General features: G+C 35.0%; 1 protein-coding gene across 1 annotated transcript; it reads right to left on the bottom strand.

The window, feature by feature from the left end:
* Window positions 1-2,510: 2,510 nt before the first annotated feature.
* Window positions 2,511-3,818, bottom strand: LOC111482577 (aspartic proteinase CDR1-like). The gene is made up of 2 exons (XM_023128413.1): window positions 3,228-3,818; window positions 2,511-3,110 (listed from the first exon to the last, which is right to left on the bottom strand). The coding sequence occupies exons 1-2, from the start codon at window positions 3,816-3,818 to the stop codon at window positions 2,511-2,513; spliced, it is 1,191 nt and encodes a 396-aa protein (XP_022984181.1).
* Between the last annotated feature and the right edge of the window lie 10,241 nt (window positions 3,819-14,059).

Raw genomic sequence — 14,059 nt, 5'->3', positions numbered from 1 at the left:
GATCGATCATGTCTAGCTTGAATGATTCTTGTTGATCAAATATCTCAAGGCAAGAACACTTGCTTGAGATTCGAATCACTCCACAAGCAAGATTGATCATGTCGAGCTTGAATGATTCTACATGCAACCTAAACTACATAGAATTGCAAAGAAACTTAGCCATTGGATAAAGAAGAGCACAAATGCTTCTTTTACTATATTTTTCAAATCTCTTACACATACAACATACATGGCTTTATATAGCCTCAAAATGAAACTACTAAAGTCATTCCAAGAGTTCTAACATTCATACTTAATGGCCATAATTAACCATTATGTAATTGTAACCTATAGTAAATAAAGTCTTAAAATACATAAATGAAATACAATAACTCTAAATTGTAACCCACCCAAAATTTATAACAATAAAACTTCATTGATAATTTTGACAACCTTTTCTTCACATCTTCATTTGAAGTATATTGTATGATTGATGTCTTTTGGTTCATATCATTCTCCACTTCTTCAAGAGGATTCGTCCTCGAATCTATTTGTGAAACTTTGCTGTAAAAAATAAGTTATGGAAATACAAAGGACCTCACAACACTCTCTCACGTGTATACACTCAAGGAATTTAAGGCCACTCTGTTTGTACTCATTTACACAAATGAATCTCTCATCCTCACCTCTCAAATTTTCTAGTAAAGCCCATATTTGATTTTTTTTTTTTATTTTGGGTCGCTTAAAAACTAAAAAGATAAAAACAAATTGAAAAGAAATGCAAAGGAAACATATATCCGATCTTGTGCCTTAAGCTCTGATACCAAATGATAAGAAAAGGAACCACTACAAGGGGAGTAAGATTCGGATTACCTTGTTGATCGAATATCTCAAGGCAAGAACATTGTTTGAGATTCGAATCACTCCATAAGCAAGATCGAACATGTCTAGCTTGAATGATTCTTGTTGATCAAATATCTCAAGGCAAGAACACTTCCATGAGATTTGAATCACTCCACGAGCAAGATTGATCATGTCGAGCTTGAATGATTCTACATGCAACCTAAACTACATAGAATTGCAAAGAAACTTAGCCATTGGCTAAAGAAGAGCACAAATTTTTCTTTTTACTATATTTTTCAAATCCCTTACACATACAACATACATGGCTTTATATAGCCTCAAAATGAAACTACTAAAGTCATTCCAAGAGTTGTAACATTCATACTTAATGGCCATAATTAACCATTATGTAATTGTAACCTATATTAAATAAAGTCTTAAAATACATAAATGAAATACAATAACTCTAAATTGTAACCCACCCAAAATTTATAACAATCAAACTTCATTCTTCTTCAATGTGGCATGAATTGAAACATCTTTTGATAATTTTGACAACCTTTTCTTCACATCTTCATTTGAAGTATATTGTATGATTGATGTCTTTTGGTTCATATCAGGTTGCCTTATTACTAGAGGCTCGAGTATACGTTGCTTGGCGTTGGAAAGTGAGTAACGCACAATCGCAAGTTCGCTGCCATCAAAAGTGCAATTGTGAACGGGGCATGCCTCACCAGCCGAAATGCGCCATGTGTCCAACACCGATTCTGTTGCGCTCCTCCGTACGCCAGCCGACGCTTGGCGGCGTTCTTCTCTTCCTCCTGCGTTTTTTCCAAATTTCGAGAAACGTGAGTTTTTAGCGTTCTCAATCCATTTTCTTTCGATTTTTAAATCTTCCAATTCATAATCCGAATCGCTTCACGAATATTGTAGATCTCATATTCTATTTCTCCCATATATGCTTCTTATATTTTTTTGGTAATCACACGTCTTATTATTCGAGTTCGAATTTGTAGAAAAATACGAGTTCTTACCGAAAATAGTGTTTTCTTAAAACATCGATTCGAACGGAAATCTCGACCACTTTCACTCCTAAACTTACGAAAATCACACTCCTGAGGGTAAAAGTACAAGAATCACTCAAAAACGTCACTAGCACACCAAAATTTCAATAAACATTTCGATCTAGACATTCGCGGACTAATCTTAAGTTCTTAGACGTTTTTTACGAAATAGGGAGGTGCGATTCGTGAAAGCACCTTGCCTTGGACTACTTAAGGCTTAGGTTGAGGATTCTCAAATCTTCGGTGTCGATTTTTTATCAGATTCTTCTCCTCCAACCTTAAAACCCTAATCTCCTTTCTCAGATCTTCGACATCGATTCCATCATTGTGCCTAAATTTTGGAAATCGTAAAAGGTCTCTTGAATTATAGTAAATTTAATTATATTATTTCACCACTTAAATAAAAATAATTAATAATTAATGTCTAATTTTACCTTAAAATTTGTTACGGAAAATTACTAAAAAGAAATCAAAGAATATTGACTAAAGTAGAATATAGTTGTGCATATATTAATAAATGCTTTCCAAATTTTATGAATAAAACAAACTTAACGTCACCTCAAAAGTGTTACGAGAAAAGTAATAATAGTTATAAAATAACGTATTGTTTTCAGGCCCAAAAAATCAACCAGCTGTGGTGCAATCAGTGGGCTTAAACGACACGGTCATATTGTCAATATCATACCCAACCAAAAAATTTGCCATCATACTGTTCCCGATGAGTGCGTCCTTGTCGTCAACGCCCATCGCGGTGAAGCAAAAGGACCCATCCGGCATCTTATTGAAAGTCTGAACCGTACTCAATCGCAGATCCACGCCGCCGTCGAAGTGCAAAGTCATCACCAAATCCCCCAAATTATCTTTGTAGCAAAGAGTATCATCGTCAATGGGCTTTGACGGGATATGCCGCCGAACTTCAGCAGCCAATCGTCCGTACAATTCTTTGGGGAGGAGAGTCGGCGGCGTGCCGGTATCGAGAACCGCATTCCCCTTGGCCGGAGGTCTCGACGTACTGTACGGAACGAGGGTTTTTCTGACGGAGATTCCCGTGAGGGTGAGAGAGTAAGATGTCTGGTCGGATGTTCGAACGAGTTGGGCTGTGATGACTCCGGGTCCTTTAACTTCAGAACCCGACCCAATAGAGAGGCTACTTGAGATTCTCGGGTCGGTGTTGTATGGCATCAGACAAAGGGAGAACTTTCTACCGCCGACCGATGGACCTATCTGTGAATATGAAGTTACATTAACTATAAGGTTTTGAACTTTATAGTTATTTAAATAAGATGCTAATAATGTTTTTAAAAATATTAATAATAATTGAAATTGATAATATATATATACCTGAGAAACGAAGGAAATCGCTCCTCTTCCAAATCCGATCAATCCCATTTCATTGGCATTAAACGTTCCACTATTATTATGTCCGCAACCAAACACCACCCCAGGAAACGGCGTCGTTGCTCCAGACCTCGAAGTTACAGCCATTTTTTCACTCGCCAATTCTCCCTGCGTAGATCCGCTTCCATACCCATAGTTGTACTTACACGTGTCGGTGCCGGAGCACGCCGCACCAGACCCCCTCAAATGGCACTGCGGCGACTTGCAAGAAAGGGTTCGAAAGGTTGACGATTTTGAAGGGTCGTAAATCGGATTCGTTTGCTGGTAACATTTCGCACATGGACGAAACTGAGCCCAAAATAAATCACTGCCAGTGTCGAGGATTGCATGCACCTCTGTCGGTGGCGTTCCGACGACGATTTTCACTATAAATTCGCTGGTTTCTGGCAAAATTTGTGATTTGGCTGTCATCGGCGAAACGTTGCCGGGTGAGAGACGGCGGCGGATGAGTTCCAGCTTGAGACCACCACCTTTGCCGGCGGTGGACTCGGCGATGGAAAGTAGTGTGAGAAGGAGAAATATAGTAGGCGTCATGGGATTGCATGGATTTTAAATTTCTTTGTTTTATTTATACGCGTGAGAGAGATAATGACGTGGAAATTGAAATTATTAAGTAGAACTAGGAAAGGATGGCCATATTTTTGGTAAAGCTCACTGTTTTTTTTTTAATATAAAAATAGAATGTTATTTAAGTATTTATTTAGTTATTTCTATTTATTTAGTTATTTCATTTTTCCAACCCTTTATTAAATTTAGTTTTAATCTAAATAAGGTAAACAAAAATATTTAAATATGAGTATATTTCTTATTCTATTTTAATAATCTATCTTTGAATTAAATAAAACTATGTAAACTTTAAAATTAAGTAATTTTTTTTTTATTTTTTTTTAAAAAAGCAGTATTTCGATTATTAAAAATAAAATCTTTTATTTAATTTAACTAATTAAATAAATTTAATGTATTTCTGGATGATTAATTAACCATTTATAATCACGTACATTTATTTATTTTGATTAACTAGAAATTAAAATTAGATCTAAATAATGTAATATCTGAATATTTATAATTCTATTTTAATAATTATCTTGGAATAAATGAATTAAATAAAACCATATAAACTTTTAAATTTATCTTATATATGGTAATTTATTAATTAATTAAGGATTGTTATTATTAATTATAACTTTAATTCTAGAAAGGAAAATACTTTAAAATAACATAAAATAAAATAAAAAAACCTAAAATAAAATAACATAATGAGTACGTTAATAGTCAAAGTTAGCAAGGTTGAGAAAAGTTTTAAAATTGTGATAAATAATAATGAATGCTATAATTTTAATTTTTAAACAAAAACTCATATCAAACCACGTTTTAGAACACAAGGGTAACTTCAAAATTGTTAAAATCATTTCAAGTTCAAAATTATTTTAAAACATATTTTAATCATTCAAATAACCAATTATTATTTAACTTTACATTTCATAAAAATCGATTTTGAATATTTATAAGAATATCAATTTTGAATATTTATAATTATGTTATTGTCATGACTCAATTTTCGAGGCTTCAAAAAATCGAATCGTGACTAAAAAGATGAAATCGAAAACAAATAAAATTAAAAAGAAAATAAAATAAAAGATAAAAATCAGATAAAAATTAAAACAAGAAAAGGAACGGTATGAATATTTCATCAGTTTTATCGATGATTCTTCAAGGTATGGCTATATTTACCTAATGCATCACAAGTTCGAAGCTCTTGAAAAGTTCAGAGAGTATAAGACTGAGGTTCAGAATCGATGAGGAAAAACTAGGTCATCGAATGAAAAGAAGTTCATGGTTAGCTCAAGATTAAGATCGAGTTACCTAGGTCATCGAATGAAAAGAAAATAAGTCTCAATAGTAAATGACATTATAAAGTGAGAGTAATTTTCTTCATGGTCCGATCTTATGCAATACTCATTACATAGGACGCCCCCACTCACATGTCTTCGCATGTACAATTTAGTGATCACATTGTTTATGTCATATACAAAAGTGGGCCACATCCATAATGTCCCTAGGATAAGGTACTCAGCCATATCCCTGTACTATAGATCATTTTGACTATATACTTGAAATTGATCCACTCTTATGTCTCTACATATAGTTCAAGTAATCATACTATAGTCAGAGTGTTCTTAGTTTATTCGATTTAGATTAATAATCGTAAAATTCACTTTATTCAATAGCAATCTTTACTGAATAAACATCGATAATAACTTTATTGAAAATAGAATATGTTTTGTTCACAAACTATGAGATTTATGGCATAAAACCCAACAAGGGGCACATTAAAGAAGGACAAGGTATTCTTCTTTATAAACGGGTTACAACCGTGGGCCAAAAAAAAAAAAATACACGAGAAAAATATCCAAGACCTAGCTACCGCAATTGCCAGTGCCAAGAGACTTCTAGACTTTGGGAACGAAGCGGTTTACCAAAGAAGAACAACATAGGCCCCAAACACTGGGGCAAAACATATAAACCGCAAGGTCATCGAAATGGAAGCCCCAATAGGCCAAACGGATGTAACAACAGACCAAGCGGGTGGACAGACAGACCTCCTTAGAACAATCAAGCGGGGACATCTTGATAAGATAAGGAACCACTACAAGGGGAGTAAGATTTGGATTACCTTGTTGATCGAATATCCCAAGACAAGAACATTGTTTGAGATTCGAATCACTCCACAAGGAAGATAGATCATGTCTAGCTTGAATGATTCTTGTTGATCAAATATCTCAAGACAAGAACACTTGATTGAGATTCGAATCACTCCACAAGCAAGATTGATCACGTCGAGCTTGAATGATTCTACATGCAACCTAAACTACATAGAATTGCAAAGAAACTTAGTCATTGGCTAAAGAAGAGCACAAATGCTTCTTTTACTACATTTTCCAAGTCTCTTACAAATACAACATACATGACTTTATATAGCCTCAAAATGAAACTACTAGGCATTCCAAGAGTTGTAACATTCATACTTAATGATCATAATTAACCATTATGTAATTGTAACCTAAAGTAAATAAAAAATCCTAAAAACTCTAAATTGTAACCCACCCAAAATTTATAATCAAACTTCACTCTTCTTCAATGTGGCATGCATTGAAACATCTTTTGATAATTTTTACAACCTTTTCTTCACATCGTCATTGAAGTATATTGTATGATTGATGTTTTTTGGTTCATATCATTCTCCACTTCTTCAAGAGGATTCGTCCTCGAATCTATTTGTGAAACTTTGCTGCAAAAAATAAGTTATGGAAATACGATGGACCTCACAACACTCTCTCACGAGTATTGATAAGATAAGGAACCACTACAACGGGAGTAAGATTTGGGTTACCTTGTTGATCGAATATCTCAAGGCAAGAACATTGTTTGAGATTCGAATCACTCCACAAGCAAGATCGATCATGTCTAGCTTGAATGATTCTTATTGATCAACTATCTCAAGGCAAGAACACTTGCTTGAGATTAGGGATAAAAGAGAGGTAGTTCCCTTAAGTACTGACTTCAGGTCTTGAACAAGGGGCCCCACCCTCTCATTGGTCTGAGAGGGATTCGGTTTATTGGTTGGACCACAAACCAATTGTTTCTTAGAGGATTAATGAGACATAAGAAACAAAAAGTAACTTCAGGGGTAAAACAGTAAATTGACCCAGCTCTAGTTACGAACAACCTGTGAAGGATCGACTTACTAATCATGGTTATATCAAATGGACAAAAATATATCTATAGTGAGGGGAGTGCATGATCTATAGGTCCATTAGGTTTCTCTTCTAGCTCATATCGAACTAAACCATAGAACAGTGTGACGAGTGAGTTCGAAGTGTTCGAATTCAAATTAGGAAGAATGCGCTACATATATATGATATATTTAACCGCATTTTTGTTTTATTTACGAATTAAACAAAAAGAAAGAATCTGAGATATTTAAATAAGATTTAAATATCTTAATCAAATATGTGTCGAAATTAATTGGGATTGGCATTTGAATTAATATTAAATAGTTTAATTAATCATTTAATATTACTTTAATTTGAAATTAATAATTAAAATTGATGGTTGAATCAAAATGAAGAAAGTCAAAATGTTGACTTCATTTAATGGAAAAATCCATGTTAGTGGAATTTTGAGGTGTCAAAATTTGGTTAACTCAAGCATGCATGCTTGCCACATAATCCCCAAACATTTGAGGGAGAGACCATGGAAGAAGGTATCATAATTTACAACAACGAGTTCCTTATGATGATAGAATTGATCGTAACGTGGGGAGCATGAAATTAAAACTTTCCAAGTTTTATGGCAAAATCGATCCAGAGGAGTACCTTCAATGGGAGAAAACGGTGGAGTCAGTGTTCAACTGTCATAATTTTAGTGATAAAAATAAGGTACTGTTATGCATTGCTCAATTCAAACAATATGCTCAAATTTGGTGGGATAAATTGATGTCTAAGTAGGGAAGAAATCTTGAAGCACCAATTGATTCATGGGTCGAGTTCAAAGAGTCCATGAGGAAGCGTTTTGTTCCACAATATTTTCACCGGGACATGGCGCAAAAGCTTCAAGCATTGAAACAAGGACGCAAATCTGTGGAGGATTATTACAAGGAGATGGATACATTGATGGATCGACTTGAACTCGATGAGGACATGGAGGCTCTCATGGCACGGTTTCTTAATGGGTTAAACACAGAGATTGCGGACAAGACAGATTTACAGCCTTATTCTAATTGAGGAGTTGTTGCACATTGCAATTAAGATCGAGAGGCAAATCCAACGAAGGTCTCAACGGTATTCTTCTAAAACTTTTCCCAATTCTACTTCTACATGGAAAAGGGATAGTAAGAAAATTGATTATAAGCATAGAAATCAAGAGATTAATGAGAAGCCTCAAGCTAAATTTGAGAAAGGGGAGAGTTCTAGAACAGGGAAAGAAAAAGTAGAAAAGTCTAATGTTCGAAATAGAGATTTAAAGTGTTGGAGATGTCAAGGGGTAGGACACTATAGTAGAGATTGCCCAAATGCAACAATTATGACCATCAAGAAGGGAGAAATTGTTACGGATGACGAGGCACATGATGACATAAATGAGGAAACTGATGAGAGTGAGGAGTTTAGTTGATAAGAAAAGGAACCACTACAAGGGGAGTAAGATTCGGATTACCTTGTTGATCGAATATCTCAAGGCAAGAACATTGTTTGAGATTCGAATCACTCTACAAGCAAGATCGATCATGTCTAGCTTGAATGATTCTTGTTGATCAAATATCTCAAGGCAAGAACACTTCCATGAGATTCGAATCACTCCACAAGCAAGATTGATCATGTCGAGCTTGAATGATTCTACATGCAACCTAAACTACATAGAATTGCAAAGAAACTTAGCCATTGGCTAAAGAAGAGCACAAATGCTTCTTTTTACTATCTATTTTCAAGTCTCTTACACTTATAACATACATGGCTTTATATAGCCTCAAAATGAAACTACTAAAGTCATTCCAAGAGTTGTAACATTCATACCTAATGGCCATAATTAACCATTATGTAATTGTAACCTGTAGTAAATAAAGTCTTAAAATACATAAATGAAATACAATAACTCTAAATTGTAACCCACCCAAAGTTTATAACAATCAAACTTCATTCTTCTTCAATGTGGCATGAATTGAAACATCTTTTGATAACTTTGACAACCTTTTCTTCACATCTTCATTGAAGTATATTGTATGATTGATGTCTTTTTGTTCATATCATTAGTGAAGAGGACCCTACACATATATCTTTGGTTACTCGACGAGCTCTAAACACCCACATTAAGGAGGACGGCCTAGACCAAAGGGAGAACTTGTTTCAAACTCGGTGTCTTGTTCAATCTGTACCTTGTAGTGTTGTAATTGATAGCGGTAGTTGCACCAATGTTGTGAGTTCCATTCTGGTCAAAAGACTTAATTTAAAGACACAACCACATCCAAGACCCTACAAGCTTCAATGGTTGAATGATTGTGGGGAAGTACGGGTAACTCAACAAACTCTTGTTTCTTTTACTATTGGAAACTATGTTGATGATGTTTTATGTGATGTTGTATCCATGCATATTGGAGATTTACTACTGGGGAGGCCTTGACAATTTGATCGTCGGGTAATGTATGATGGGTATGCAAATCGATACTCTTTTACTCACAACGGTAGAAAAACTACTCTTATTCCATTGTCTCCAAAAGATGTATTTATTGATCATTGCAAACTTGAAAAGAAAAGGCAAGAGGCTGATGCAAAAGCAGAGATTGAAAAAGAATCAAGTGTAAAAAAGAGCTTGAGGGAAAAGCAAGAGAGTAACACTCAGCCTAGAGAAAAAAAAGAGAGAAAAGCCAAATCAGTAAGCTTGTATGTTAGATCAAGTGAGGCTAGGAATGTTTTGATATCTAACCAGACTATTCTTGTACTTATGTACAAGGGATCTTGTTACTTTTCCATGCTTAACCCTTCTTTGCCTAGTGATTTTGTTGTACTTTTGCAAGAGTTTGAAGATTTATTTTCCGAAGAGAAGCCTAGTAGTTTGCCACCACTTAGAGGGATTGAACACAAGATTGACTTCATTCCTGGCGCTCCCATTCCAAACCGACCAGCTTATAGGACTAATCCAAAGGAGGCTGAAGAGATACAAAGGCAAGTAAGTGAACTCCTTGCTAAAGAGTATGTACGTGAAAGTTTGAGTCCTTGTTCTGTTCCAGTTATTCTTGTACCTAAGAAAGATGGTTTTTGGCGTATGTGTGTTGATTGTAGGGCTATAAACAAGATTACTATAAAGTATAGGTTATGTGTGTTGATTGTAGGACTATAAACAAGATTACTATAAAGTATAGGCATCCAATTCCCAGATTAGATGACATGCTTGATGAATTGCATGAATGTAGTCTTTTTACTAAGATTGATTTAAAATTGAGTTATCATCAAATTCGCATGCATATTGGGGATGAGTGGAAAACAGCTTTTAAAACCAAGTATGGTCTTTATGAATGGTTGGTTATGCCTTTTGGATTAACTAATGCACCTAGTACATTCATGAGACTAATGAACCATGTCTTACGAGAATACTTAGGTAAGTTTGTGGTTGTTTATTTTGATGACATCCTTGTTTACTCTAAATCTTTAGATGATCATATTACCCATGTACGCAATGTTTTGACTACTTTAAGAAACGAATGTTTGTACGTAAATTTAAAGAAATGTAGCTTTTGCATGGAAAAAGTTAACTTTCTTGGGTTTGTAGTTTCATCTAATGGTGTTGAGGTTGACGAGGAGAAAGTGAAGGCTATAAAAGACTGGCCTACACCTAAAAATGTAAGTGAGGTAAGAAGTTTTCATGGTCTTGCAAGTTTCTACCATAGGTTTATTAAGAATTTTAGTACAATTGCTTCACCCTTGAATGAACTTGTTAAGAAAAATGTATCCTTTATATGCGAAAAAGATCAAGAACTTGCTTTTAATACTTTGAAAGAAAAATTGAGTTCTGCTCCCTTGCTTGCATTACCTAATTTTGAGTCTACTTTTGAAATTGAATGTGATGCTAGTGGAGTAGGGATAGGTGCTGTATTAATGCAAAATCAAAGACCTTTAATGTTCTTTAGTGAGAAGTTAACTGGTGCATATTTGAGGTATCCAACTTATGACAAAGAGCTTTATGCTTTGGTTCGTGCATTGCAAACCTGGCAACATTATCTTTGGCCTAAGGAGTTCATTATTCATACGGATCATGAAAGTTTAAAGCATTTGAGAGTACAAAATAAACTCAACAGACGACATGCTAAGTGGTTAGAATTTATTGAAACATTCTCTTATGTCATAAAATATAAACAAGGTAAGGAGAACATTGTTGCAGATGCATTATCACGAAGGTATGTCCTCCTCAATACTTTGAATGCTAGGTTGTTAGGTTTTGAACACATAAAGGATTTGTATCAACATGACATGTTCTTTGCTCCTTTTGTTGAATCTTGTGAAAAAAGACTCATTGTGGATAATTACTTGTTGTTAGATGAATTTTTGTTCCGAAAAGGCAAACTTTGCATACCATCTTGTTTCATCCGTGAGCTACTTGTGAGGGAAGCTCATGGAGGTGGTTTAATGGCACACCATGGAGTTTCTAAAACTTATGATATGCTCTCTGAACATTTTTTTTTTTGGCCTAAAATGAGACATGATGTTCATAAAGTTTGAGCTCGTTGCATATCATGTAAACAAGATAAGTCTAGGCTTCAACCACATGGTTTATACTCCCCATTACCGGTTCCTAATAGTCCTTGGATTGATATATCAATGGATTTTGTTTTAGGTTTACCTAGGACTAGGAAAGGTTATAATAGCATCTTTGTTGTGGTTGATTGATTTAGTAAAATGACTCATTTTATTCCTTGTCACAAAACTGATGATGCAAAACATATTGCAGACCTGTTCTTTAGGGAAGTTGTACGATTGCATGGCATTCCTAAAAGCATCGTTAGTGATCGTGATGTAAAATTTTTAAGCCACTTTTGGCGTGTTTTATGGGGTAAGTTAGGAACTAAGCTAATATATTCAACTACTTGTCATCCTCAAACGGATGGACAAACTGAAGTTGTTAACATAACCATGACTGCTATGCTTAGGGCTATTATTGATAAGAATCTTAAGACTTGGGAGGATTGTTTGCCCTTTATAGAATTTGCATATAATAGGGTTGTTCATAGCACTACTAAATGCACACCTTTTGAAATTGTTTATGGCTTTAATCCTTTAACCCCCCTTGACTTGTTACCCATACCGTCAAAGGAGTTTGTGAATTTTGATGCAAATGCCAAGGTTGAGTTTGTTCATAAACTGCACAAGCAAGTAAAAGAACAAATTGAGAAACAAAATTCTAAGGTTGCCACCCGAATTAATAAAGGGCATAAGTTTGTCATCTTCAAGCCAGGAGATTGGGTTTGGGTGCATTTCCGAAAAGAAAGATTTCCTACTTAAAGAAAATCTAAGCTTTTACCACGAGGAGATGGACCTTTTCAAGTTCTTGAGCGTATCAACGACAATGCTTATAAAATTGATTTACCAGGTAAGTACGGTGTTAGTACAACTTTTAATGTTGTTGATTTGAGTCTTTTTGATGTAGGTGATGGCTTTGATTCGAGGACGAATCTTTTTCAAGAGGGGGAGAATGATATGAACCACGACCAAGGAATTTCCATACTTGAAAGTCCAATTACAAGGACGAGAGCTAAGAAGCTACAACAAATCTTATACAGTTATATTCAAGCTATGGTGAGCTCATCAAAGGAAATTCTAGAAGACGCTGGAGACCTCCCTTATATGTTGTGCAAAGTTGAGCTTCAAGAAAGAGATGAATTAAATGCACTTTAAGTTGCATTTAATGAACTCCGCTGAATTTATGAAACTAGTCCAAGGATGAGTCAATAAGCACATTTTATTAATTGCATTATTTAATTATAGTTTAAATATTTGTTTGTCATATTTAAGCTAGTTTTAAATATAGGAGTTAAGGTTATATTGTAACCCACATAGGTTATTATATTTCACCATTAACTAGCCATTTTAATATGGAGGTTATGGGTATTTTTCATTTACTAGCCCATTTAATTTGGGAGTTATATATCACATAGGTTAAGGTTGTAAGGGCTATATAAAGCCTTCTTTTCTTTGATTAGACATCAGATTTTGGAATTAAGAATAGAATTTCTATTTTAGCTTTGTTGAGAGCTAAACTTTCTTTGCAAATTCTTGTGTTTAGAACTTGCATGTAGAGTCATTCAAGTGGTATTGATCAAACCTCTTGTGGAGTGATTCGAATCACGAGTTTAGAAACGAGTTTTCTTTACTCTTGATCGTGATCATCAAGGTAATCTGTTCCATACTTTCCCTTGGGTTGATTTTCCATATCAAATCTTGAATGAGAAACTCCATTATGTTTTTCTTCCTTGTTCTTTTGCGTACCGAAAGAATTAGAATATAGGAGATTTTGACGCTAAAGTCGTTGGTTGGATGGGGTCAGGTGAGCAGCCTTTGCCTTTTTTCTTTTTCTCCTACGTCTATGATTAGGATTTCTCAATCTCGTCTATTAGCAAAACAAAGTGAAATGAACGATTACAAGATTGTGCGACTTCTTCCTTTCTTCAGGTATCTACAACAAAGGCACAAATTTGACAGGAATACCTGCACTTGTAGCTCCCATCATCACACCCATCTTATAGAATTTCTTTCTAATCGAGCATTTCGGGTGAGTTTTCCCCAATTCTCATTTCGTCTTCGTGCCTATTTAGGACAGGACAAAGATTTTATGGAAGGTTTTTAGAACTTTTTGCCGAGCTCGAGCTTAGTGGAACTCTAATCTGCATAGTGCCCGGTGGAGGACCTGTGGACTGTCTTGGAGGTATGATTTTTTCACCGCAGAAGGGAATCGTGGAAAAAGAGGACTTGAATAGCAAGTCTTTTTGAAAAAGCTAGTTAGACTATTATTATGGCTATTGATTGAATTATATTGCCCAGTAATTATAATATGCCTATATCTGACGAAATGCTATTTCTTTTAGGTTGTTATATTGCCTCGAACGGTGCTCCTTTGAATCCGGTACCAACGGGTATCATCATCATCCCTCCTAGAACAACGTTATCTTTCAAACCTTTCAACCAGGAGAGCTGCTTTTGCTAAAACTCAAGCTCTTTCTTTCTTGCTTCGGA

This window comes from Cucurbita maxima, unplaced genomic scaffold (assembly GCF_002738345.1).
Source record: "Cucurbita maxima cultivar Rimu unplaced genomic scaffold, Cmax_1.0 Cma_Scf00001, whole genome shotgun sequence".
In the NCBI taxonomy this organism is placed as follows: domain Eukaryota; kingdom Viridiplantae; phylum Streptophyta; class Magnoliopsida; order Cucurbitales; family Cucurbitaceae; genus Cucurbita; species Cucurbita maxima.
Note: the sequence above shows the minus strand (reverse complement) of the source record. Positions and strands in the feature narration are given on the sequence as shown.